At 45.3% G+C, this 23,090-nt stretch overlaps 2 protein-coding genes across 4 annotated transcripts; one reads left to right on the forward strand and one right to left on the reverse strand.

Moving 5' to 3' along the window:
• Window positions 1–810: 810 nt before the first annotated feature.
• Window positions 811–19,124, forward strand: srrm2 (serine/arginine repetitive matrix 2). 3 transcript variants are annotated; one of them, XM_080777032.1, is made up of 15 exons: window positions 811–1,057; window positions 2,391–2,645; window positions 4,736–4,828; window positions 6,292–6,480; window positions 7,681–7,764; window positions 7,970–8,035; window positions 8,128–8,160; window positions 8,378–8,494; window positions 8,655–8,784; window positions 9,736–10,315; window positions 10,451–12,449; window positions 13,162–13,944; window positions 14,817–14,891; window positions 16,954–17,061; window positions 17,758–19,124. In XM_080777032.1, the coding sequence occupies exons 2-15, from the start codon at window positions 2,398–2,400 to the stop codon at window positions 17,813–17,815; spliced, it is 4,563 nt and encodes a 1,520-aa protein (XP_080633158.1). In that variant the 5' UTR covers window positions 811–1,057; window positions 2,391–2,397; the 3' UTR covers window positions 17,816–19,124. The 3 variants fall into 3 exon arrangements, 2 of the variants coding, with proteins under 2 accessions (XP_080633158.1, XP_080633157.1); XR_013964964.1 differs by lacking the exon at window positions 17,758–19,124 and adding an exon at window positions 14,300–14,715 and having other exon boundaries at window positions 9,736–12,449; window positions 16,954–17,008; XM_080777031.1 differs by having other exon boundaries at window positions 9,736–12,449.
• Window positions 19,125–20,283: 1,159 nt separating this feature from the next.
• Window positions 20,284–22,953, reverse strand: rrn3 (RRN3 homolog, RNA polymerase I transcription factor). The gene has a single exon (XM_080774877.1). It carries the CDS (start codon window positions 22,677–22,679, stop codon window positions 20,850–20,852), a length of 1,830 nt encoding a protein of 609 aa, XP_080631003.1. The 5' UTR covers window positions 22,680–22,953; the 3' UTR covers window positions 20,284–20,849.
• Between the last annotated feature and the right edge of the window lie 137 nt (window positions 22,954–23,090).

Below are 23,090 nucleotides of genomic sequence, written 5' to 3' on the forward strand. Positions count from 1 at the left end.
ATTATTATTACACCACATTAGCCAAGGTACCTGGGAAGCTCATAAACGTTACGTTTGCGGTTGGTTTATAAAATGAGACAGACGACGATACATGGATTTAAAACACAAACGGTAAACTGAAACGAGAGTATAGGCCTATAAATGTAGCATAATAAACAGTAAACACTAAAGTATAGTGACGTCGTTAGACTCGTTACATTTAAATTATTACACCTTATTTGCCAACTAAGCCACGGTACCATGGGGCATGGGCAACTCGTTATGGTTTAAAACGTAAACGTTACGTTGGTTTAAAATGTCTTGAAAGTTGAAACAGACGATGTATGGACTTAAAACACAAACGGTAACTGAAACGGGAGTGTAAAATGTAGCATAGTGTGACAGTGTCACGTTAAAGTTAAGTTACATTTAAATTACTTACTCAGTTCTGCAGAACCGTTGGATGATACAGTTGCAAACTGTGTCGAACTCGCTCTGCGTCTCTCCATCTCTGCTGTCTGAATGCAACTGATAAGAACTGTCTTCATCCTCTGCTTTTTGTATTGACGTCACTGCCTCCGGTGAAAGTCGATTTGAAAAATTAACAAATCAAATCAGACACCTGTCGCTTGGACTGAAACGACTGTTTCACGCGATGATTCAGTTTTCAACTTTTCGTTAGTTTTCATTGGCTCCGCTGGCGACCGAGTGGAGCCAATGATAAGGGAAGGGGCGTGTCTCCGTGTTCACAGACTATTCTCGCGAGACAAACACACAGGACCAACGTCATCACGTCCGTGTGCGTTCGCTGAATCGTTGCCCCTATGATCGCTGCTAGGCGTGAACAGAGCCACAGACGGGACAGTGGCAGTGCTAGTAGCGGGTTAGCCTCGTTAGCATCACCGCTGTTTTTATTTTTCACACCACACCACACCACACAACACACAGTCGTTATTGGAGAGCCAGCCGAGGGATTGCTACTTGGGTGTTTTATTTCCTATCCGACATCGGTAGTTCTCCGTCGGCGTTGAGTCGACCTCCTCCTACGCTGTTCTCTCCGTTCGCGGAGGAAACACAGGTAATAATGCTAGCTACGCTACGTAGCTCAAACGTTAGCACCAAGGAGCGGGTTAGCTGGTAGCAGCGGCCTCTCGGTGCAACATTTAAACTGTTATGGTTGTTTAATACTAATAATATCACGTTAATACATGTTGTTCATCGTTTATAGATCTTTCACGTACACTTGAAACTCGAGGGATTCATTGTCCTAAATTAAGTGGCAACAGTAAGCTGTCATTTATAACTTCGTAGTACCGCGGTGCCGTTTGTCAAAAAGATTCAATAGCACCCAGCAACCAGCTTAAAAAGAACCGATCTACAACCATCGCGATGCGTCTGTAGCTTGTTGTAGATCTTGTTGTAGTTCTTTAAAAACAAGCGCCACCGTCTTAACTACGGGGTTCGTACGCAATAAACCAGGCCTTTTAGGAGGAGCAGGCCTGGCTTTGGTATGTCACACGTGCTTATGCGCAACAACTTGGGCCAGTCTTTTGTTAGTGAGCAACATGAAGGCCTGAGATGAACCTGTCCTGTCCAGGACATGCTAGTTCGGTTTCTGATTGGAGCTGATTCTGCTCGCATCGAGAAATTAACAGTCGTGGTAGTGCAATAAGTGCATTTACGCCACTAATATACCATACCATTGGGCTAGAATGTTTTATTTATGCATATATTGTACCCCTCTGCATTTTAGACCTAGTAACATTTTCTGTCCTGTCCTAAAATGTTCCCTCTAGACTAGAACTCATCTCGTTGTTCAAGTTCGTTATTAATGTCCCCGGGGGGGGGGGGGGGGGGGGGATTTGGTTTACAGCAGATCGTAGCGGTTTGAAACGTGAAAACACAGCAACAGACATGTGACAACATAGCATGGGCAAATCTGTGCAATTGATAAAAGATAAGAAAATAAAGTAGCCAACCAAGTACAGTACAAAGTGGAGCATCATAAAGTGACATCATCATCATCGTTGTTTGCCATCATTTACACACACACACACACACACACACACACACACACACAATGAGCTAATGCTCTATTATAACACCCTACTTAGAGGTTTCACTTAGTTTCAGCTCTCTTTTTTTAGGTAAATTTCACTAGCTACTGGCTTTTAAAAGTTATTGACTGTCACTATTAAAGGGTTGTATCTAGATTCTAGAGTTTAAGAGATGTGTGTGCAAAAAACACGCCCTTTGTTTGGACTATGACCAAACTGACAGGTGAATTGTCTAAGGGGACAGCTCTACTTTTATTCTACTTGTACAAAATTGTGGACCTAATTTTGCCGTCATGCGGAATACAGTTAACTTTGAGTTCCAACCATTTTCTTTCCCACTGTCCTCGTTCTCAGTGGAGGTATGTACAACGGTATTGGACTGACCACTCCGCGTGGCAGCGGCACCAACGGCTATGTGCAGCGCAACTTGTCCAGCCTGCGCGCCAAGCGTCCCCGGGACGAGCGTGGTGGCGAGCGGGATGAGAAGGACAGGGAGCGCCTGGAGAGTCAGCTCAACCGGCAGCCCAATGCAGACATCCTGGAGCACCAGAGGAAGCGACAGCTGGAGGTCAAGTGTGCCGAGCTGCAGGACATGATGGAGGAGCAAGGGTAAGAGGGATGTTTGCTCAAATGGCTGTGGTTCTTCATGGGGTCTTGGTTTGACAAAGCCAAGCTAAGCTGTGAGTCGGCATTATACGTGAATAGGTGGGACCGGTGCGAGGTTAAAATAATCCCCGGCCGTGTTTACAATTCTTCAAACCATAGGGGTGGGTGAAAAAAATCAATCTGCCTTGCGTAATATACTAAACCCGCTATTTGTTTTATGCGTTTAATTCGCCGTTTTAATAATTAAAAAATAAATAGCGGATTTGTCGCGGACCTGGTGACGAGGCCGTCATGTTATGACGGAAATCGTGCTCTGGGCTTCTGGGAAAATGAGTTCAATGCAAGTGAACGGTAGTTTCAACTGCACTCCAGCAGCTCTCACTGCCTGTTGTTGTTCCGGATCGCAACGTGGCATATTTTTTGGTTGGACAACAAGCCATGGAACTATTCATGGTCAAAGATGCAAATACCTCAGCGTATGCTCCAACGGTAATTAAACAAGCCTCTGTATATTGGATATATTTAGTGTTATGGTATAGAACTGCAAATCATAGAATTTGCATTCACTGTATCACAATATCTTTGAAATGGCATATCGTGGAGACGATATTGTATTGTCTCGACGATATTTATCACGATGTCGCCCACCTAGTGGATCATGTCACGAATATAAGCATGAACAGCTGGTTGGTTTACATTTCATTTGGTGGGGGTTTCCTCTTGCATCTGTGGATTATTACACACGTGTGGCACAGTGACAGGGGTATTGCAGTCACTGTTTGTGTTGTCTAACAACCATAGCTCTTACATTGGATGTGGATGAAACTTAAGGTGGCAACATTATTCACTTAATTTCATTTATATTACTTTCTACCAGTTCCATGGAAGTAGATGTTTGACATTTTGAAAGCACAACTGCGATATTGGACAAATGCCCAATAAACTAAGGGTACAGCAGCACTGGCATTTGGCTTTTCCTATATCCTTAAAGGGTAAGACCACTTTTTGAGAGGTTTGGGCTGTTTTCTTACCTTATTATCTTATGCGCTTTTATTTTCATCTTAAGATAGATTTATAAAGTTACTATTTTAGTCGGAGATAGACTGCAGCAGTACTACGGCGTTCCCAACTCTCGCGGGCCATCTTGTGAGGTTTCGTTTGTAAACGGAAGTCTCCACGCTGTTTGAGATGCACCCTTGCATATGAGCAATCCCAGACACTTTACACACTAATTCTAAAGTGTCTCCCTCAGATCAGACGCGAACAGCAGTGATTCGGTCGGCGTAGGCATACCTACTGGATCTTATTTCTACACGAATTAGTCAAAACAAGACAAAGTTGACATTTTTTATTAAAAATAAAACGGCATGAGTTTTCCTGATGTCATAAACTGTCATAATCAAAAGAATGACTTTGAGAGCTGTTTCCCCCTCTTAAATTGCTAATAAACAACACAACGGAGCGAAATAACTCATGGAATGTAATAGTTTGCCCATAATAAGGTAAGAAAACAACACAAACCTCTAAAAAAGTGGTCTTACCCTTTAAAGGAGCATTCACTGATTTGGGTGATTTGGAAACCAGCCCAGTCATTTCTGTTCAAATTCAGTTTGCATACCTATTTTGACACATTTTGTCTAGGGCTGCCTGTACCTGACCTGGAAATGGAATTGTATTGGTTTGGTTGGTTGACTTTATTGAACAGTTGGAACAGTTTGATAAAAGTGCAGAGGTGCAGTTATACAATAATGTTAACAGGATGACACAAAAAGCCCTGAGAGCGATTGTTTCCACTGTGGTCCTATGTATTCAATTAATCAAGACATACAATTCGATACAAAAAAAATCATCAATACTAGGAGCAATAAAATATGTATTTACAGAAAAACATTGTGCGATCATTTATTTTGGCAAGCTAGAAGACCAGGTCCAGTCCAGTTACAAATTGCAGACAGGAGCTCTTTATGGTCGTTTTGAAGCAGGGTAGGGAGCAGGGCTTGACATGAACTTTTTGAAGCACTACATTTCCCTTAATTGTTAATTGTTCAACTATTGCACAATGTTAAATGTCTTACCTACCCTCTGCTGTCCAGGTATTCTAATGAGGAGATTGAAGAGAAAGTGAACAGCTTTCGCATGATGCTGCAGGAGCAGGAGCCACCACCAGCTACCACAGAGAGACCATTGTAAGTACCCATGGTGCTTTTCCAGCTCGACTTGACTAGCTTCATCTACTTCAGAAAGGAGCGCTTCAACTAAAATAATATACGTTTAAGATAAGATTTGTCATAGCATTAAAAACGGCAACATTGGCCTGGGCCATGGATCAGCGGTCCAGGCACCTTGGCTGGTAATCCAGTCTAACAGTGTGCTGCGGGTTTGACTCCCGATCCCGCCGGCCTTTACTGCGTGTCATCCCCCCATATCTCTCCCCATTTCCTGTCAGCCTACTGTCTGTCCCTCCATAAAGAAAAACGGCAACATTTTGTTTGGTAGCAACCCCTCCAAATACTAGCATCAAATCATGAACAGTGACATGTTTCTCAAGTCATAATAGTCTATTGTTTAAAAGACAACCAACCAAGAAAACAAACAAAAACAACTATTGGATATAAGCATATCATACCTGCTCATTGTGAGCGGTGTATTCTTGTTATGTGTTGTGGGTGACAACCCAGGGGTAGTGGAGGTGAGATTCACAATAAAATAGGAGTTCAGACTTAAATTAACTTAAAATGACTTTAATCAAAAGGTTCTGGGAAAAATGGGATTGGGTCAAAAGGTGAACTTAAGAGACTTCTCGTCTGGAGCCTGTGGCTTTCAGCCTACTGTAGGTTACACGCATTAGGCTTTGCTGTCCTGTGGGTAGAGCAGGGAGAAAGCAGTGACTATCGATTCCACCACTTAATGTTATCAGTGGTTACTTAAAATGCTGATTCTCTACCAGGACCAGTGAAAACTTTTTTTTCTCATGGTCCAGCTTCTTCACACAAACTGCTCGTGACGGAACGTTCCGCCAATTAGAATCCAACCAGCAACTGCTCCTGGCGGAATGCTCCGTCATATAAGCTTTATTATTGCTATCAAACAGGATCGCTGATTTTATTTTATTTTTGCTTGGACCTTCCTTCTTCAGCGATCCTAGACTGGTTTCGCACATGCGCAGTGCCGTTAACTTGTATACAGGCTGACTAAAAAGCTGAACTCTAAATCAACGGAGCTCTCCATAGTTTTGACAAAACGCAGATGTTCGGAGGTCTTTTCTGATTATAGGGTGATCCTGATTGGAACATTGGCATTTTCTAGAGCACGGATGTCCTCATTTTAGCTCGCTAGAATTTACGCTAATATTTTAGCATCTAAAATGGACGCCCATCACACTAAAACCAAGTAGATCCACGTCGGCAGTTAAGCGTTGGCACTTGCGTCCACCAGGTGGCATTGGAAAGGTTAAAACTATTGGTTGGATAATATTAATTAGAATACATTTGGAAACTGCATGTTTCAAAACTGATTATATGAGATTCAGATATTTCGTCATCCAGTGCTACCTTTTTAAACCAATGTTAAATGTTGGTTCTGTGTTCAGAAATCTGATCCCGATCCAAACTGTAGAACTGGTGATTCTAGCTTTCTCTGTCTTTCTCAGGGTGACGGAGACGCATGCTCTGGCAGCAGCCAACCAGCAGAAGAACGACCGCCTGCGTGCAGCCTTCGGCATCGCCACAGACTACGTTGACGGCTCCTCCTTCCACCCCGACCGCAAGGTGAAGGAGAAAGAGAAGAGGGAGCAGGAACGCCTGGAGAAAGAGAAGCAACAGCAGCAGCAGAAATATGTGTGAGTAGAAGAGAGAGATGGATTTGAGATGTGGTGTCGGAGTTAAATCAATGTACCGTCAGACTACCGATCCAATCTTTATATTTTCCCAGATAATACAGCTGCACAGGGCAGTTGGTGAACATTTAGCAAAAATAGCTGATTTGCAAGCTCCTTTATACCTCACATTGCATTACATTGTGAGCTTGTCGATTGGCTATTTTCAGTGGTGAGATTATGTATGGAGGGAAAAATCAGGGGTACATGTATAGACCCCTGGGGGTTAGTTAGTTAGAAAGTAAAAAACAAGAAATTAAATGTCATTTACAGGTGGCTGCCCTAGCAATATAAAGAAAATGAGTGCCTCTGTGTCTGATTGTGTTTGGCTTAGAGGCCAGCTCTCGATTTAGTTTATTGGCTTAGAGGCCAGCCAATCATGAAAAGGACTGTTTTTGTCTCAGCGGCGCAAAGGCACAGCTGCACCTTGAGTGACAGACTAGCCAGCGCAGCCAGTCATGAAAAGGTTGACAGGATGGCTTTTCAAGCCACCTGTAAAAAAACACGATCACAAAGTTAAAGTTCATGTCTTCCTGGCCAATCTACAAGCTCGCTTACTATAGCTTAGCATCCCGGACATCTGACTGTGTAACACAGTGACGAAAACAAGTTGATGTTGTGATCCGTAGAACCGGAAATGACATTGCCAGCTTCGCTCTATTTGGCCAAAATAATACTATAGTATTACCGTGTTAAAATTAGATATAGTGTATGTCACAGATTTTTCTATTGGCATTAAAATTATGAATTAAATATGAATAGTGCCGGTAGAAGGCACAATCCAGTGTTAATTAGGGTGGCCATAAGAGGGTTAAAACAAATGGATAACACATTGGTGCTCCTAAAAAAAATTCTGGTGCGCACCAGTGCTACCAAGTAAAAAAGTTAATTTCGAGCCTTGATGTGGAATGTTTGTCCTAAAATATGGATGCTAGCTTTCATGAGATTAAAAGGCTTTTCAGCTCTTAAATGATTTATTGCTTGTAAATAGGCATTCCTTATTTCATAATTCTTTGGTGGTAGTTGAGTAGGACATTTAATTTAGACTAACCTTTAGTTTCAAACAATTCATACCATAGAGAAGAAAATTGTTAATAAAAATGGCACACATACGTTTTATGTAGAATTATCATCATCGTTTGATGGTTTGTCTCACTCCCTCAGGATACTTGACGATTCAGACAACTCTGATTCCCCTCCCAGAAAACAGAGCCGAAAAAAGAAAAAGAAGAACAAGAGCAGAGACAGGTGAGGAACTAGTAGGTCTGCTGACAGAGGGCTACCTACACACACACACACACATATATAGTTTTTCCTATTCAAAAAAGCATATTTGCGAGATAGAAGAGGGGGCTTGGGGGGATGTGTAATTGTACTCCATATCTTGGGAGCGAATCCAAGCGCAGATGGCTTATATAACTTTCTATGAACATTTTGGTTTATCTTTACACAGCTCGGAGAGTCCTTCCCCATCCCCTAATCGTGAGAAGAAGAAACCCAAAAAGAAAAAAAAGAAACGGTATGCTAGTTCTGATGTCTGATATTGACCTCCATCTGTTTTCACATTTGTGACATTGGTGATGTATTAATTTGAACTGTCTCTTGTTTCAGAGCGGCATCAGAAGATGACGATGAAATAGATAGGTACGTAGGTGGTGCATTTTTCTTCTAATTGGATCTCATTCTCGTAGATTTGCATAGGGTTTAAATTGGAGCCAGTGACCAATATCGGTTGATGTATCAGCCATTTTGTGGCTGATGTGTGTTTTAAAACTGTGTCCCTAAATACATTAAATGTTCTCAAATTAAAACTTTTATCAAATCTAGATTTTTCTTAACCCCCCCCCTTTCCCCCCCCCAGTTCTTCAGATGAGAAGCAGAAGGCGGCGAAGAGGAAACGGAAGGGAAGCAACGATGGTAGTCCGCCGAAAACCAAGGTTCACAGACGCAGGAGCGCTTCTTCAGCTTCTGCACACAGGTAGAACCAGATGGATCAGGGCATTAAGGAGCCGCTCAGTCTGTTCTCTGCACAAAGATAACATTTACATTCAGTATTGTGATACTAATCATTCAGAATGGCATACATTAAAGAAGAAGTTTTTCACTCTTTCAATCTTTCCCCTGCCTGTACTCTCCAGCCAATCGCCAGCCCCGGAGAAACCACGACAGCAGGGGCAGCCAATCAGGAGAGCAGATGAAGGCAGAAAGGGGCGGTCACCGGACAGACAGGGGCGGGGTCGCAAGGAGGACAGTCCACATCAAAGAGAGGTCAGAAGCTGACATGTGCATCCATTTTTACCAACACAGTAATTTGTTTGCTTGCATAGTAACAAAACACATGAAATCAACGATAAAATACTGATGGAGGAAACACACTTGGACAATGCTCACTCAATGGTACAGTTGTGACTGGGAGCTCAATTTCAAATATTTCTCACTGGGTGTACAGGAGCCTGATCATTAAAGGGGCATTCCACTCATTTTCAACATTTTACTATGTAATTAATTAATAAAATCATTAACATGTTGAATCACATCTTGATGATGTCATCAAGATGTGATTCACCATGTTAATGATTTTTTTTCAGACCTCCAGTTCTAGGAAACACTGAATGGGTGAACAGCTCTAAGGTATATTAATGACATAGTAAAATGTTGAAAATGAGTGGTATTCCCCTTTAAGTGTCTGAAGTCTTTCAGTTCAGTGGTGACCCGGGAGTGAGTTAAATTATGACTCCCAATGATTGACTAGTCTGTTAACTAATCAGTCAGCCATTGGAGGTATTCAGACAATTCAATATTTTATCCATAAAAAAAACACACCCGTTGGCCTGGGCGGCTCAATGGTCCAGGCACTTTGGTTATCCAGTCAGACAGTGTGCCGTGGGTTCGACTCCCGATCCCGACGGCCTTTACTGCATGTCTTCCCCCCATCTCTCTCCCCATTTCCTGTCAGCCTACTGTCTGTCCCTCCATAAAAATAAATATATATCAGACAAATCTCCTTTCATTGTCAATGGCAACTGTAACATGAGTTGTGACAAAGTTTTCAATTTATCAAATCGGTCAAATTATAGGATTAGAAATGTTAACTTGTCATGTGGCAAGTGCATTTCACCCCCAACTTGATATTGCAAGTGATATCTGAAGTTCATTGTAGTTTTCACCCTAGACCTCGAGGATCTGATTTAGCAATTTATTTAATTCACTGTATTTCAGAAATCTCAGAGAACCCACAGCTCCCCGGAACACCAGCAGAGGTCCAACAAGGAGAGAGAAGGAGATCACATGAGGGAGAAGGTCACCTCCAGGAGAAGGCACGACTCCTCGTCACCTTCTCCACCGGCACAGCAAGACAGAGGCAGGCGCTCCAGGAGCAGAGAGGCACAGCAAGAGAGGGGCAGAGAGGCACAGCAAGAGAGAGGCAGAGAGGCACCGCAAGAGAGAGGCAGAGAGGCACCGCAAGAGAGAGGCAGAGAGGCACAGCAAGAGAGGGGCAGAGAGGCACCGCAAGAGAGGGGCAGAGAGGCACCACAAGAGAGAGGCAGAGAGGCACCGCAAGAGAGAGGCAGAGAGGCACAGCAAGAGAGGGGCAGAGAGGCACCGCAAGAGAGAGGCAGGCGCTCCAGGAGCAGAGAGGCACAGCAAGAGAGGGGCAGAGAGGCACAGCAAGAGAGGGGCAGAGAGGCACAGCAAGAGAGGGGCAGAGAGGCACAGCAAGAGAGGGGCAGAGAGGCACCGCAAGAGAGAGGCAGAGAGGCACCGCAAGAGAGAGGCAGAGAGGCACCGCAAGAGAGAGGCAGAGAGGCACCGCAAGAGAGGGGCAGAGAGGCACAGCAAGAGAGAGGCAGAGAGGCACCGCAAGAGAGGGGCAGAGAGGCACAGCAAGAGAGAGGCAGGCGCTCCAGGAGCAGAGAGGCACAGCAAGAGAGAGGCAGGCGCTCCAGGAGCAGGGAGAGAGGGCGAGAGCGGGAGAACGCTAGACGCTCCAGGAGTGGGGACAAGGAAAAAGGTAGGCGCTCGAGAAGCAGAGAGCGGGAACACGAGAAACCTGCACGGTCCAGAAGTGAGGAGAAAGAGAGGCGGCCAAGAAGCAAAGAGAGGGAAAAGGAGAGAGCCAAACAGTCAGAAAGTGGAGAGAAGGAGCGAGGTAGGCGGTCTAGGAGTAGAGACCTTAGGGAAGCCCAGCAGGACAAAGGAAAGAAGGTAGCCCTGCAAAGGAGCAGACACGACTCCTCCTCTTCTCCCTCTCCGCCTCCTAAAACGGAGAACAGGCGTGCTAGGAGCAGAGAGACTGAGCGAGAGAATAACGGAAAGAAACTGGACAAAAAGCAGAGACAAGAGTCGTCGTCGTCGTCATCATCATCTTCATCCTCATCTTCCTCTTCCTCGTCTTCGCCATCACCGGAAAGAAAGCATGCGAGTAAAGAGAGGAGCGAAGAACGGGAGCGTAAGAAGGAGAATGCGGCATCGCCAAGGGGCTTAGTCAGCAGAGACGACAGGGAGAGGGGAAAGGAGAGGGAGGCATCTCCTCACGGACAGAGAGGAGACGGAGCAAGGGGCAGGCAGCCGACACACCGCTCCCCGTCACCAGCCCCGCCCTTGTCTCTCACCAACGGCCGCCCAAAGGAGCGGGTGCTTGAGGAGAGGAGAGACAGGGAGCAGGGTGAGAAAGGCAAGGACAGGGACTCGAACAAAGACAGACGAGAGAGTGAGAAGGAGCGTGAGCGAAGCCGGGATGGCGGCAAGGAGAGGGACTCCAACAAAGACCGACGAGAGAACGAGAAGGAGCGTGACCAAAGCCGGGATGGCGGCAGAGAGAGGGACTCAAACAAAGACAGAAAGACACGAGAGAAGGAGAGGGTGCAAAGCCGGGACAGTGGCAGGGAGAGGGATGCGCCGAGATCCAGTCCTCGGCCCTCCAATGTCCAGACAGCATCCTCAGTGGAGCGGCGCCAGGTCGGCCACATCGAAGTGGAGAGGAGGATGGACCGAGACAGAGCCATGGAAAAGGGCAGAGTTGAACGGCCGCCAGAGATGGACAAAAGACGCACGAGGGATCCGAGCCCGCCGGAAAATAGGAGGCGTGACGTGGAGGCCAAGAAAGGGAAAGAGAGCAGTAGCAGTGATAGCGATAGTGACAGTGACAGTTCCTCTTCTTCTTCCTCTTCATCCTCCTCTTCATCTTCCTCCTCCTCGTCTTCGGAAGATGAGGGTAAGGCGAAGAAAGACAGCGTGAAAGGGAAGGACAAAGGTTCCCCAGTGAAGATGACGCCACCCCCTCTGGTCCCAGCTCCTGCCATCGGCGCTGCCTACCAGAGGTATTTAGCCAGTGGCGGAAGAGAGAGCTCTGCCTCTGGAGACGGAGATGGACAGAGGCAGGATGAGAGGGGAGCGGGAGAAGACAGTGAAAAGCCTCTTCACAGATCGCCCGTCAAAGACATATGTGCCGAGCAAGCGAGAGGCCAGGAGCGATACAGTCCCACGCAGGTGGACAGTCCCAGCCCCCCTCATCCCTCGCCGCCGCGGATTATGGCCCCTGCAGATCCTGAGAGAGGGAGGGAGAAGGAAGCAGCCAAGCATCCCGAAAGATATAGCCCAGGGCAGAGGACGTCACCCTCTCCATCCCCGAAACCCCCCGCCGTCCAGCAGCGCCGCTCGCCCTCCCCGGCGCCTCGCCGCACCCCACCGCGGCAATACCAGGACCCCCCGCCTCGCTCCAGAGGGAGACACTCTCCTCTGGCACGCTCCCCGAGACGCAGCCGAAGCCGGGAGGCTGATCGGGACAGGGAAAGAGAGAGGCAGCGGGATAGAGACCGTGAGCGAGACAGGGAGAGAGGTGTGAGAGACAGGGAGCGTGATCGCTCCCGAGAGAGGTTTGCCAGAAGGAGCAGGTCTAGAAGCCCCAGGAGACGCAGCCCCGCCGCTTACAGGTAAGGTGACATTAGAGCTTGTTGTATCCAATAACCGTTAATTTATACTTGTTTTCGCTGCACACCGAAAATAGCCAATCTGTTTGCTTGTAGACTAGCTATTGTCTATATGTGAAGCAAGGGGATAATTATTTTTCAATTATTATCAGCTCATTTATTTTCCTGTTTGTTAGCTAATTTATAAATTGACAATCTAACACAATTATTTAAATGATTTAAAAAAATGCTTTCATTGCTTACGGTAAATAAAATAAATATATAATATATAAATATAAATATATTACTGCATTGCCCAAAAGTACTCTTTGGTGTAGTGACTGTTTTGTAAATTACATTCTGTCATTGTTTAAATTGCTGCCATATCTATAGTCCAAATTAGTCCATGTCTATAGCAACGGTCTGCTATCCATTAATGTTGAGCGATATATTTTATGCCAAAAATATATGCCACCGGCAGCCCGGTGATTGAAATAATGTGAGAACAGCTCCACTCTGTCGACTTATGCTTCACTGTGTAGGAAATGGCACATCTGTTATTTTGGCACACAGCCCTCTCGTGCACCAAAGTATACATTCGTCTATAACACGTGCAGTACCAGTGTATAGGGCAGCAAACTTCCAAGTAGCTGGATCTGAAAATTTTCTTTTTGCAAAAATGTATGATATCTTGGTTTTAGTATTCTGATAAACACAATGCCCTGTTTTGTCCAAGGTCCCGTCGTTCCCCCTCACCCCCACGCAGGAGGAGGAGTAGCCGCTCACTCTCCCGGGAACGAGCGAGAGAAAAGGAACGAGAAAGGGAACGTGAGCGTAACCGAGAGCGCGAGGCAGATCGAGCACGCGAGCGGGAGCGGGAGGCGGATCGAGCGCGTGAGCGGGAGGCAGAGAGAGGCCGCGAGAAAGAGGCAGAGAGAGCTCGAGAGCGTGAAAGGGAGCAAGAACGGAGGGAGCGCCAACGGCAGAGAGATCCTCCCCTGCCCACTCATCGTCGATTCTCCTCTTCTTCATCCTCCTCCTCTTCATCCTCCTCTTCCAACTCCCCGTCGCCCTCACCGTCCCGCGAAAGAAAGGAGGCTCCCCCTGCCGAGAAGGGTCCAAAGGTGTCGTCGGAGACAAAGGACAGGAGGACGGAGCAGGCGGATGGGGGGAAGAGAACTGAAGCTTCCCCGTCTCATGTGCCCTCCAAAGACGACGGAGGCCATGCCACGGAAGCCAGGTGTTCTGACCCGGCCCGCAGTATGTCGCCATCCAACCGCAAAGCAGATGCCAGTGATTTGGTTAGAGACGTGTCGAAGAATCAGTCTCCACCGGCAGCCGCTCAGCCCCCCAAGCAGGCCAGTAGCACGCAGGGCAGCAGCAGCGTGAACGGGAAGCAGGCCAAAGAGGCCAAGAAGGTCAAAAGGAGCAGCAGCTCCAGCTCCTCTTCTTCCTCATCTTCCTCCTCATCATCTAATTCGTCAGATAGTTCTGACTCCGAGGCGGAGCAGGTGAAAGGGTGAGCTGACGTTACTGAATACATTACAGATGGAACTAGAAATGCACTGTCGAGCTGCCAACTTGCGCTTTGCACACAAGTTGGCCATGAATGGCCTACTTGTGTGTGAGCAGAGCACGCAACTTATCTCTTACTCTTGTCAACTTACTGTGGTGTAACCAATCGAAAACAAAATTCCTTTCCAATAATATAACTTTAAATAAAAAAACATTCGAGAATTAAGGTGTTCTTACACCTAATTAACTTTCCACAAATTACGATGTGTTGCAAACTTGACTTACTTGACTTAAGCCCTTTGCTCCTCTAGGGTGCATAGGTCGTTGACAAATGTCCTCCATTTCACTCTGCTTTTTAGAGATCTCCCCAGTTGAGCCCTCTCTCTGCCATTCCTGCTTCGATACCTCTTCTCCAGCTGTTCCTGGGGCGACCTCGTTTCCTTTTTCCTTGGGGGTCCATTTCATTTGTCTGGTGATGTTTGTCGCAGGTTTTCTGAGGGTGTGGCCAATCCAACTACACTTTCTCTTTCGGATGTGTTGCAAAGACTTATAACAATTCTATTGTCCAGTCAAAACCAATTCACAATCCCTGATTGGCCGAGGGGACCACCAAAAATTCACAATTCCTGATTGGCCGAGGGTGTCGCCGACGTACGCACGCAGCGCCCTGATTGGCCGAGGGTGTCACCGACGTACGCACGCAGCGCCCTGATTGACAGAGGGTGTCAACGACATACGCAGCCGAAAACAGTACTTGCGCACGAACTACAAGGCGGTACAATGCGTTGTGATCTTGTAGATGTGCTATATTTTCCCAATGTTTGCCCCAGAATAGGGATGTGTGCTAAATTCTCTTCTGTTTTCCTCCCTGAACAGAAAGACCACTGCAGCTCAGAGCTCCTCATCTTCATCATCTTCCTCTGAAAGTGAAAAGGAAACCAAGAAAAAGAGGTGAACAGAAAATCATACCTAATTATTTAGGAACTTTATTTTTTCCTGATCCTGTGTCCTCTGTGGAACGCTGACATACAACCTCCTGGAACTACCAGACCTCATGTCAGTTGGTATCTCTGCCTTCGTCTTTGTCCCTTACATAGCTGAATGAGGTGCTACTTTCCTAGCATCTTGCTAAAAGCATTTCTTTTTAGTTTTTTAACTAATTTCGCAAATGCTGCCCCGTTGGGTCATTGGAGTTACAGACCGACAGACAGACAGTATGACAAGACAAGACAACATGGCATGGTCATTGGTCACCCAAAACATAATAGACGTGGTAGTGCATCCACACATGGCTCCTAATAATAAATATACTGAACAACCCAGCTGCATCGGGAATCTACAGTAGCATGCTCAGATCCAGGATTAAACTCATTCAATCTGGAATTGCTTGGAACTGCAAGTTATTTACTAGTGCGAGGAAGGGGCCCCATGTGTCCTCAAATTTGGATACAGAGCCTCTCAGGGTACATCTAATTTAATAAAGTGGAGTACATCTCTAATCCAGTGAAGATGGGTTGGGGGAGCAGAGGACTTCCATTTCATCAGAATCAGACGCCTAGCTAAGAGAGTGGTAAAGGCCACCAAGTGAGCTTTGTATTTTGACAGGAATAGAATAGATCAGGGGGAGAGATTCCGAAAATAGCCGTCATTACATTTGGTTCAAATGGTACCCCAACACTACTCGACATAGTGTCAAAGATCTTAGTCCAATACCTACGTAAAGAAGGGCATGACCAAAACATATGTATATACGTGGCGGGGGCCGAACGACACCTATCACACAGGGGATCAATATCACCATATATTTTGGATAACCTAACTTTAGTGAAATGCACACGATGGATAATTTTGCATTGGATTAGCCCATGCCTCGCACAAATGGAAGAAGAGTGGACAAGACAAGTAAAATATCTTCCCAATCATCGTCTGAGATTTCTTCTCCCAAGTCCTCTTCCCACCTGTTCTTAATATTTTCTATTGAAGTAGGCCGCAAAGAGAAAATACAATTGTACATAACCGATATTAGACCCTTCGTGCTCGACAATGGAGTTAAGAAGGAATCAACCACAGTGGCCTCTGGAAGGTTTGGAAATGCAGGGTTAAGGCTTCGCACAAAACTGCGAATCTGAAGATATCGAAAGAAGTGTTGATTTGAAAGGGAATATTTCCCAGACAGCTGTTGAAAGGAGGCAAATACTTTGTCAATATACAAATCACTGAGCTTTGTAATACCAAGTGATGACCATAAAGAGAAGGCATTATCACTCAAAGATGGATGGAATAAAGGGTTTGCTGTTATTGGGGCAAGGAAGGACTGAGCTTGTAGACCAAAGTGGCGCCTGAATTGATTCCAAATTTTCAGTGTGGATTTGACAATAACATTCTTAGAATAAGGGGTAAGAGAAAAACGAATAGGGGTATGAATGAGAGCAGTTAACGAGGCAGGCCTTACTGAGGAAGATTCCATCTCAATCCATGTCGGACGTAAAGGTGATTTCTCCAACATTAGCCAATGTTGCAAAATTCTAAGATTGGCTGCCCAGTAATAAAACATAAAGTTAGGTAGGGCTAACCCACCCTGAGGTCTGGCTAACAATGTTTTACTGATCCTGGGAACTTTTTTATTCCAAATAAATTCTGAGATCATGCAATCAATTTTATCAAAATAAGAGAGGGGGAGAAAAATGGGCAGGCACTGGACAAGATAAGAGAATTTTGGGAGAGAATTCATCTTGACACAGTTAACACGTGCAGCAATAGAGACCACCGTTCAAAATCCTCCTGGAAGCGAGTCAGTAAAGTACCAAAATTACATTTGAATAAATCTTCAAACTTGTCTGTAATCTGAATACCAAGGTATTTAAAGACAGACATAGTTACAGGGTCCATTTGAAATCCCCATAGGAATCGTTAAAGGGGACCATTAAGAGTGAATCGTTAATGACCTGGAACCCTAGACGGAAGTACTTGCTTATTATTTATCTTCTGGTGATTTTCTTATTTGCTTCACTAGCCCGCCTAAACCTTCCAGGGTGCCGGCAGATTCACTGAGGGATTCTCGCTCACTCAGCTACTCTCCCCCGAGACACAGAAGGGCTGCACATTCCCCGTCCACTCGCAGGTATATTATATGATATGATTATTATATTTGGGGGTCCTTGACATGAAAATGTTTGAGAACGACTTACATAGAAACATAGGTTCTTCAGAAAACTGTTAAGATTTAGAAGGCATTTGTAGAATCTGTTCTCGGGTCTAAATGGGTTAATTTGATAAAGCATCTCATTATTGCAAAATGTATATACCCATTTGGCACTCTGATAGAGAAATGTACTTTATCTGGATTTGGATCGCTAGTATCGCTATTCATGTATGAAAATATGTCAATTTGGGATTGTAATTTACAGAATCAGAAGAATCAGCTCAACCTTATCCCAGTGGTTGACCAGTTGTCAAGGACCCCTAAATTGAAACTTATCAGCCTGTGGACCCCCATTTAAAAACATATGCCAGGACCCCCATAAGAGAAGATTTTTACAGCTCTAGCAGAGATTCTCAACCCGTTTAATTTCAAGGACCCCCAGTTTTACATGTATTAGTCTGTGGACCCCCATTTAATGGCATTTCCTTATCTGGGACCCCCAATTTATATTGTAAAATCAATGTTAATTTCAGGTCCATTTGGTTCCATTTGTAAACTATCATTTAACTGGGGACCCCCTGGAACTCCCTCAAGGACCCCTGGGGGTCCCTACACCCCACTTTGGGAACCACTGGTGTTGACCATCCGCGTTTTCTTCCCTTGTTTTCTCATCAGGGCTGACGGTAAGAGTTCACCCAGCCGCTCTCCGAGCAGCAGACGGCGAAGAAAATGAGCCCACAGTTGGTACCCTTCAGTCCTTCACCATTTAAACACCCCCAACCCAAAGGAATGGTCCCTGGACTGTACTATGGACTGCATAGCCAGTGGTCAGATTGGCTACGTATAGCTGTGACTGATGAGGGAGCCCACTTTGGTTCTGGGGTCACTTCCGAATAGTCAAGTCGGCTAAATTTGTAATTGACTAATTTCTTTGTATGATCTGAAGGAGTGGTAGAGGAGGCAGAACTGTAAGCGAGACGAGATTAGCTGGTGGGAGAGTTGCACTATCACATACCCATCCACACACACACACACACACACACACGTACATTAACCTGATTTATACTTATTTGCGTGCCAGTGTCTTGCACCGAAAATAAACGATCTGCAAGCTCGCCGACACGTGAGCTTGTAGATCGGCAATGTTCAGTGTGAGATGATGCGTAACCAAGTATAACTGAGGCAATACAGGCGGCAACTGCACACTGATGTAAAATAAATGTAACTCAATGAAAGAATGTTAACTTGGCTCTCCTCTGCCCTCTGTGCTGTCTGTCTGGCATTGTTCTAAATGTAGATACAGTATGAGCCGTCTGTATTTTGTTTAATCTTAACTGAACGGATGTGCCCTTTCCATGTAATGTGATTAGGAGGTACAATATTATGTGGTTCATTTCTTTGTTTAAAATAATAAAATGTGGTTGTACCTTTTAATTGTGTTGCATTAATTTCCTGCACTGTAAATATACTGTACATTTGTGAGAGAAATGTCATTGGGAGTCTCCTAGGGCTCTAGACTAGACCTCCTGTTTAAATTTTACAATGTAGACTGTATGCTGTGGACTGAAAACAAGAGGGTGTAGTATAGGGTCTACTCTACACTATAACTGATCTACAAGCTCACAATACGTTGCAAGCTTGTAGATGGGCTACTTTAGCTTATTGTAAATGTTCACCCCAGGATAGGGATGCTAGGGTTCAAGTGTTTAAAGCATTGAGATGCTACTGGAAGATGTGGTCTCAAGGTTGTTTTTGCAGTTTCACCTGAAAACCTTTGAGAGAAGGTTGGAGGGGTTCCAGGAAAAGTAACTAATTACAAATACTCATTACGGTAACTTTTAATGTAATACTACTTTGAATAGATTATAAAATCAATTGTACTTGTCACTTTTTTTTTCTTCAAATGAAATATTGTACTTCTAGAAAGAAGTATCTTATAGTTTTACTGTTAATACAATCAGGATATATGTAGTTTTGAACCTTTTTGTCTTGTAAGGCAATGTTTGAGAAATCTTTCTTGTAAATAAAAGATGCTGACAACATTTAAGAGCATCAGTTAATTGATTTGATTTATTTAAGAGAAAACATGAGTAACATGCTTCTCAGAAATAAGAACACACCATATTTCCATTGTGGCCCAAACAAAAACAGGCATTGGTAGACTACATGAATGGTTAGCGTTAGTCAACTCAAGACATGGGTCACATTGGTGTTGTGTTGCTGCCCTCGGGTGGTCGAGTAAGGTACTGACGCTTGTGTGACTCAGTCACGGGTCCAAGAAATATAACTCTAAACCAGTGGTTTCCAGGGACCACCAGTGGTCCTTGAGGGGGTTCCAGGTGGGCCCTAGCTAAATGGAGTTCATTGTAACGCTCTCAAGAGTTACATTATTGTTAAACATCTGCATTACTTAATTTACAATAATTCTACACAATTTAGAGAATGTAGAATTGTTATTTTGATCAACATTTATTTCAGGAGACAATTTAAACACATTCACTAATATTCTAATATCAATATGTTCCTTGTTCTTGTACAAAACAAGACCTATATAGCCTTATGAGCTCATGACCCCCGATTCCACTGGATGTCTACTTGCCCAAATTTTATTTTTATTTTAATATATTTCTCACATTCTCTTCATGTTTACTGTTTAGTAGATACAGTATTCCTGACCTTAATTCAAAATAAATTTGAAATCTTGTTTAATTGAAATTACAAACCTATCCACATTGCTCAGAGTCAGCACCAATTATATGAAGATACCGGTAGCTGGAAAACATTCTGTATTCAGAATGTTTTGGGGTAAAAATACAAAAATATTGGGTTTATTGGTATAAAAATATACTTGCAGTACTAAATGTAAAAGTACTTAAGAATCAAAAATACTCGCATAGAATGGCCTATTTCATATCTTCTTAGATTGTTAATGTTGCAGCTGGTAAAGGTGGGGATGAATTTAATTAACATGTTTCTGGGTAGCTTAACTTAATACAAAAAAATCCGGCAATGTATGTTTTATTTTAATAAGCTAAATGTGCAAAGTAAAGGTAGTGGATAAAGTACAATATTTGTCTCTGTGCGGATGTAGCGGAGAAAACTTCAGAAAAGTATGACAAAATGGAAATACCAGTACAGTAAAGTACAGTGAGAAAATTACTAACAGGATATGATGGGAAAAACACAAGAATTGTCCACATGACAAGTTAACTGACAGTGTCAGCAGTATGATTTATTCCTCACATTAAATCAAATATCTTCCAAGTAGAACAATATATGAATATACAGTAATGACTGATGTATTACTTGGAATGCACATTGTGTCGCACATCTAAGTATGAATCAGGATTAATCTTTAGCTGATTGAGCCAGTACTAAGATTTATAAAATTATCCGAGTCTGAAAAATGATTAGGATAAGCATAACCCAGTTAACACACCTAGACTTCTGCTCTCTTTAATTGGTAAACATAAACTCTAGTCTGTTTTCTTTTCATTTCTAACTTAAATACATTTATACTTTATTGACCAAGGTCTCTCAAAGGTCTGTCTTCGGCCCCCTCCTTTTTTCCCCTCGACGAGACATCTTTGCTAAAAACAGCAGATCCACGAGCACGCAATGCATCCTATCTCGTAGCGATGCAATGTGTTGTATTTGTGGATCGCTGACTGTTATGTCACACCCATAATAGGGACACTAGTGTTCCAGACAGTCTACTTGCTCTTCAGATTAATCTGGCAAATACAAGCTCTCAGAACAGTCAACACTCAAAAGGGTCTCTGCAGGAAGGCGATGGGAGGAGAGCCCACACTGGCCGGGCTGCGGAGGTGTGAATCATAGGAGCCGGGCGTCTTCGGCGTACCGCAGTGCAGGAAATCGTCCTCGTCTTCCATCGAGCTCTGCCTCCTCCTCCGGCCGGTTTCATCAAGCTGCGTCTCTGCGGGCTCCTCCCAAACCTGGTAGAGGGGCTCGATCAGCTGCCCCGACACCTTGAGCAGGTAGGGGTCAAAGGGGAAGAAGCTGTCGAGCGGGTTGGTGTTGGCGTGGGCACCGTCGCCGCCCTTGGAGCTACGAAGCACTGGCAGCATGTGGCGATTGTTCTTCTCGATGACAGTGTAGCAGAACACCAGCTGGTACTTCCGGGTGATGGCGGCAAACATGTTTGTGACGGCGGGCAGGCAGACTTTAAGAGGGTTTAGTTGGCACATCACCAGGCGCTCCAGTTTGAGGCTCTGCAGATACTCCAGGCCTTTCTTCATGTTGCCGTCCAGCATGGCTCTGTGTCTGAAGATGAGGGTGTAGAAGACGGCCTGGCAGGCACTGTAGAAAGGTCCGTGCAGGCTCACGTCACAGTACGCCCTCTGCCCGCCGCAGTCCTGGCCGTTGATGTAGCGGTGGAGCCAGGGAACCAGCAGGTCCAGGCAGGCACGCACCGTAGCCACGGGAAGGAATTTTGCACGGGCCAGGAAGCTGCCCATGTATCCCGCGGCAGCCTGGCGCAGGACTGCGGGCTGCGAGGGGCTCTGAACAAACTTCCACAGATGCTCCAAAAAGGCCTCTGCCAGGGCCACACGGAAACTGGACAGGTAGAACAGAACGTACTGGACATGAGCGCAGGCGTGCGTGGGGAGGATGAGCTTGTCAAACACACCCATCAGCTCTCTATACAGTTCTTTTGTCCTCTCCACTTCCAGCTTACCGTTGTCATGGCAGATGTCCTTGATATAAGCCAACAGCACAGCCATGAGAGTGTCCAGCCTCTCGGCCACTGGGTGGGCCATCATAGAACCACCTGGTGGCCCGGAGGCCTTGAACGCTGACAAGTCGTCCTCATCCATGTCAAAGAGTCCTTCTTCAACACATTCTCCTTCCACGTGTTTCAGTGTGGAATTCTCCTCTACCTCTTCTATCTCCGCCCGTGGGGCACTCACATCAAGTTTCAGCATCCTTCCAATGATGAGCTCCAGTATATCTCGGCGGATGGAGGGGAGATACACTGTTAACCTCAGGAGGTTATGGACGTAACATTCCAGGGTTCTGGAGGATTTCTTCACAAACGGGAAACCGTCGTTGAGAATGGGCATCAGGAAGTGGCTGGTAGACGGGACATATCTGGCAATGAGCTGCAGGGCCCGGTGACACTGATCAAAGTTCTTTGGCAGGTCCTCACTCTCGTCGTCCGAATCCGAGATGTCCACCCCTTCTTCGTGGATCTTCACTCTCTTGGGGGTGAAGTGGGAGATCACCATCTTGAGGCATGAGCGGAGGTAGACCGTCTGAGCCGAGACCAGGTTGCTGAGGAAGGCCAGGTACTCCTCCACCACCGCTGGGCTGCGTCCCAGCCACGGCACCCTTAGCAGTGTGTAGATGAGCTGCTCGTGGTCCTTGCCGAGCAGGGTCACACAGCCCCGGAACTCCTGGAGCCAGTTGATGATCTGTGCGTCCTTTATCTCAGGATCAGCCAGCTGGTGTTTCAGCAGCTCATAGTCACTGGAGTCTCCCTGATTGTGTTTGGTCAAGGTGTCCACCACGCTGCCTCCAAACCGGACAGTCTTCATAGGAGGAGTGTTCATGAAGTCACGGTTGCCCATCTCCATGTTGCAAAAAAAAAGTGACCCACAGGCACTTGTGTTTTTAGCGTGGTGCTAAGCTAAATGGCTAACATCAGCCATGACGGCTACAAAAACGTAATACATCTAGCTTTATGCGTGGTATACTACTACTACTACTACTCACAGTTCAGTCTATATGACTTTACAGATGCATCTCGTGATAGTATAGTGATTCATAGGAGATGACAGTCACCTCGAAACACGTACGACGTACATGAAAAACAATACATGCTGGAGTGGGGAAAATGCGTGGCGCCACGAGAAGACTTCCGACTCCCAGCTAGACTAGGATCCATTCACTGATCCGGGCTGGAACTAGAGCGGATACAGAAACGGTATATGCATATGTGTCTGTGTACAAGTTACCGGATACAGTAAGCGGACTTTGGGCCGGAT

The sequence above is a fragment of the Protomyctophum bolini genome (genome assembly GCF_963924005.1).
Source record: "Protomyctophum bolini genome assembly, chromosome: 11".
Lineage (NCBI taxonomy): Eukaryota > Metazoa > Chordata > Actinopteri > Myctophiformes > Myctophidae > Protomyctophum > Protomyctophum bolini.

What these genes read in the sequence shown, in the direction of transcription:
- rrn3 (XM_080774877.1), bottom strand. Translation starts at nt 22,679, where the DNA reads ATGGAGATGGGCAACCGTGACTTCATGAACACTCCTCCTATGAAGACT.
- srrm2 (XM_080777031.1), top strand. Translation starts at nt 2,398, where the DNA reads ATGTACAACGGTATTGGACTGACCACTCCGCGTGGCAGCGGCACCAAC. An exon ending in GATGACGATGAAATAGATAG is followed by an intron (nt 8,161 to 8,377) that starts GTACGTAGGTGG and finishes TCCCCCCCCCAG; the next exon opens with TTCTTCAGATGAGAAGCAGA. An exon ending in TCTTCAGCTTCTGCACACAG is followed by an intron (nt 8,495 to 8,654) that starts GTAGAACCAGAT and finishes TGTACTCTCCAG; the next exon opens with CCAATCGCCAGCCCCGGAGA.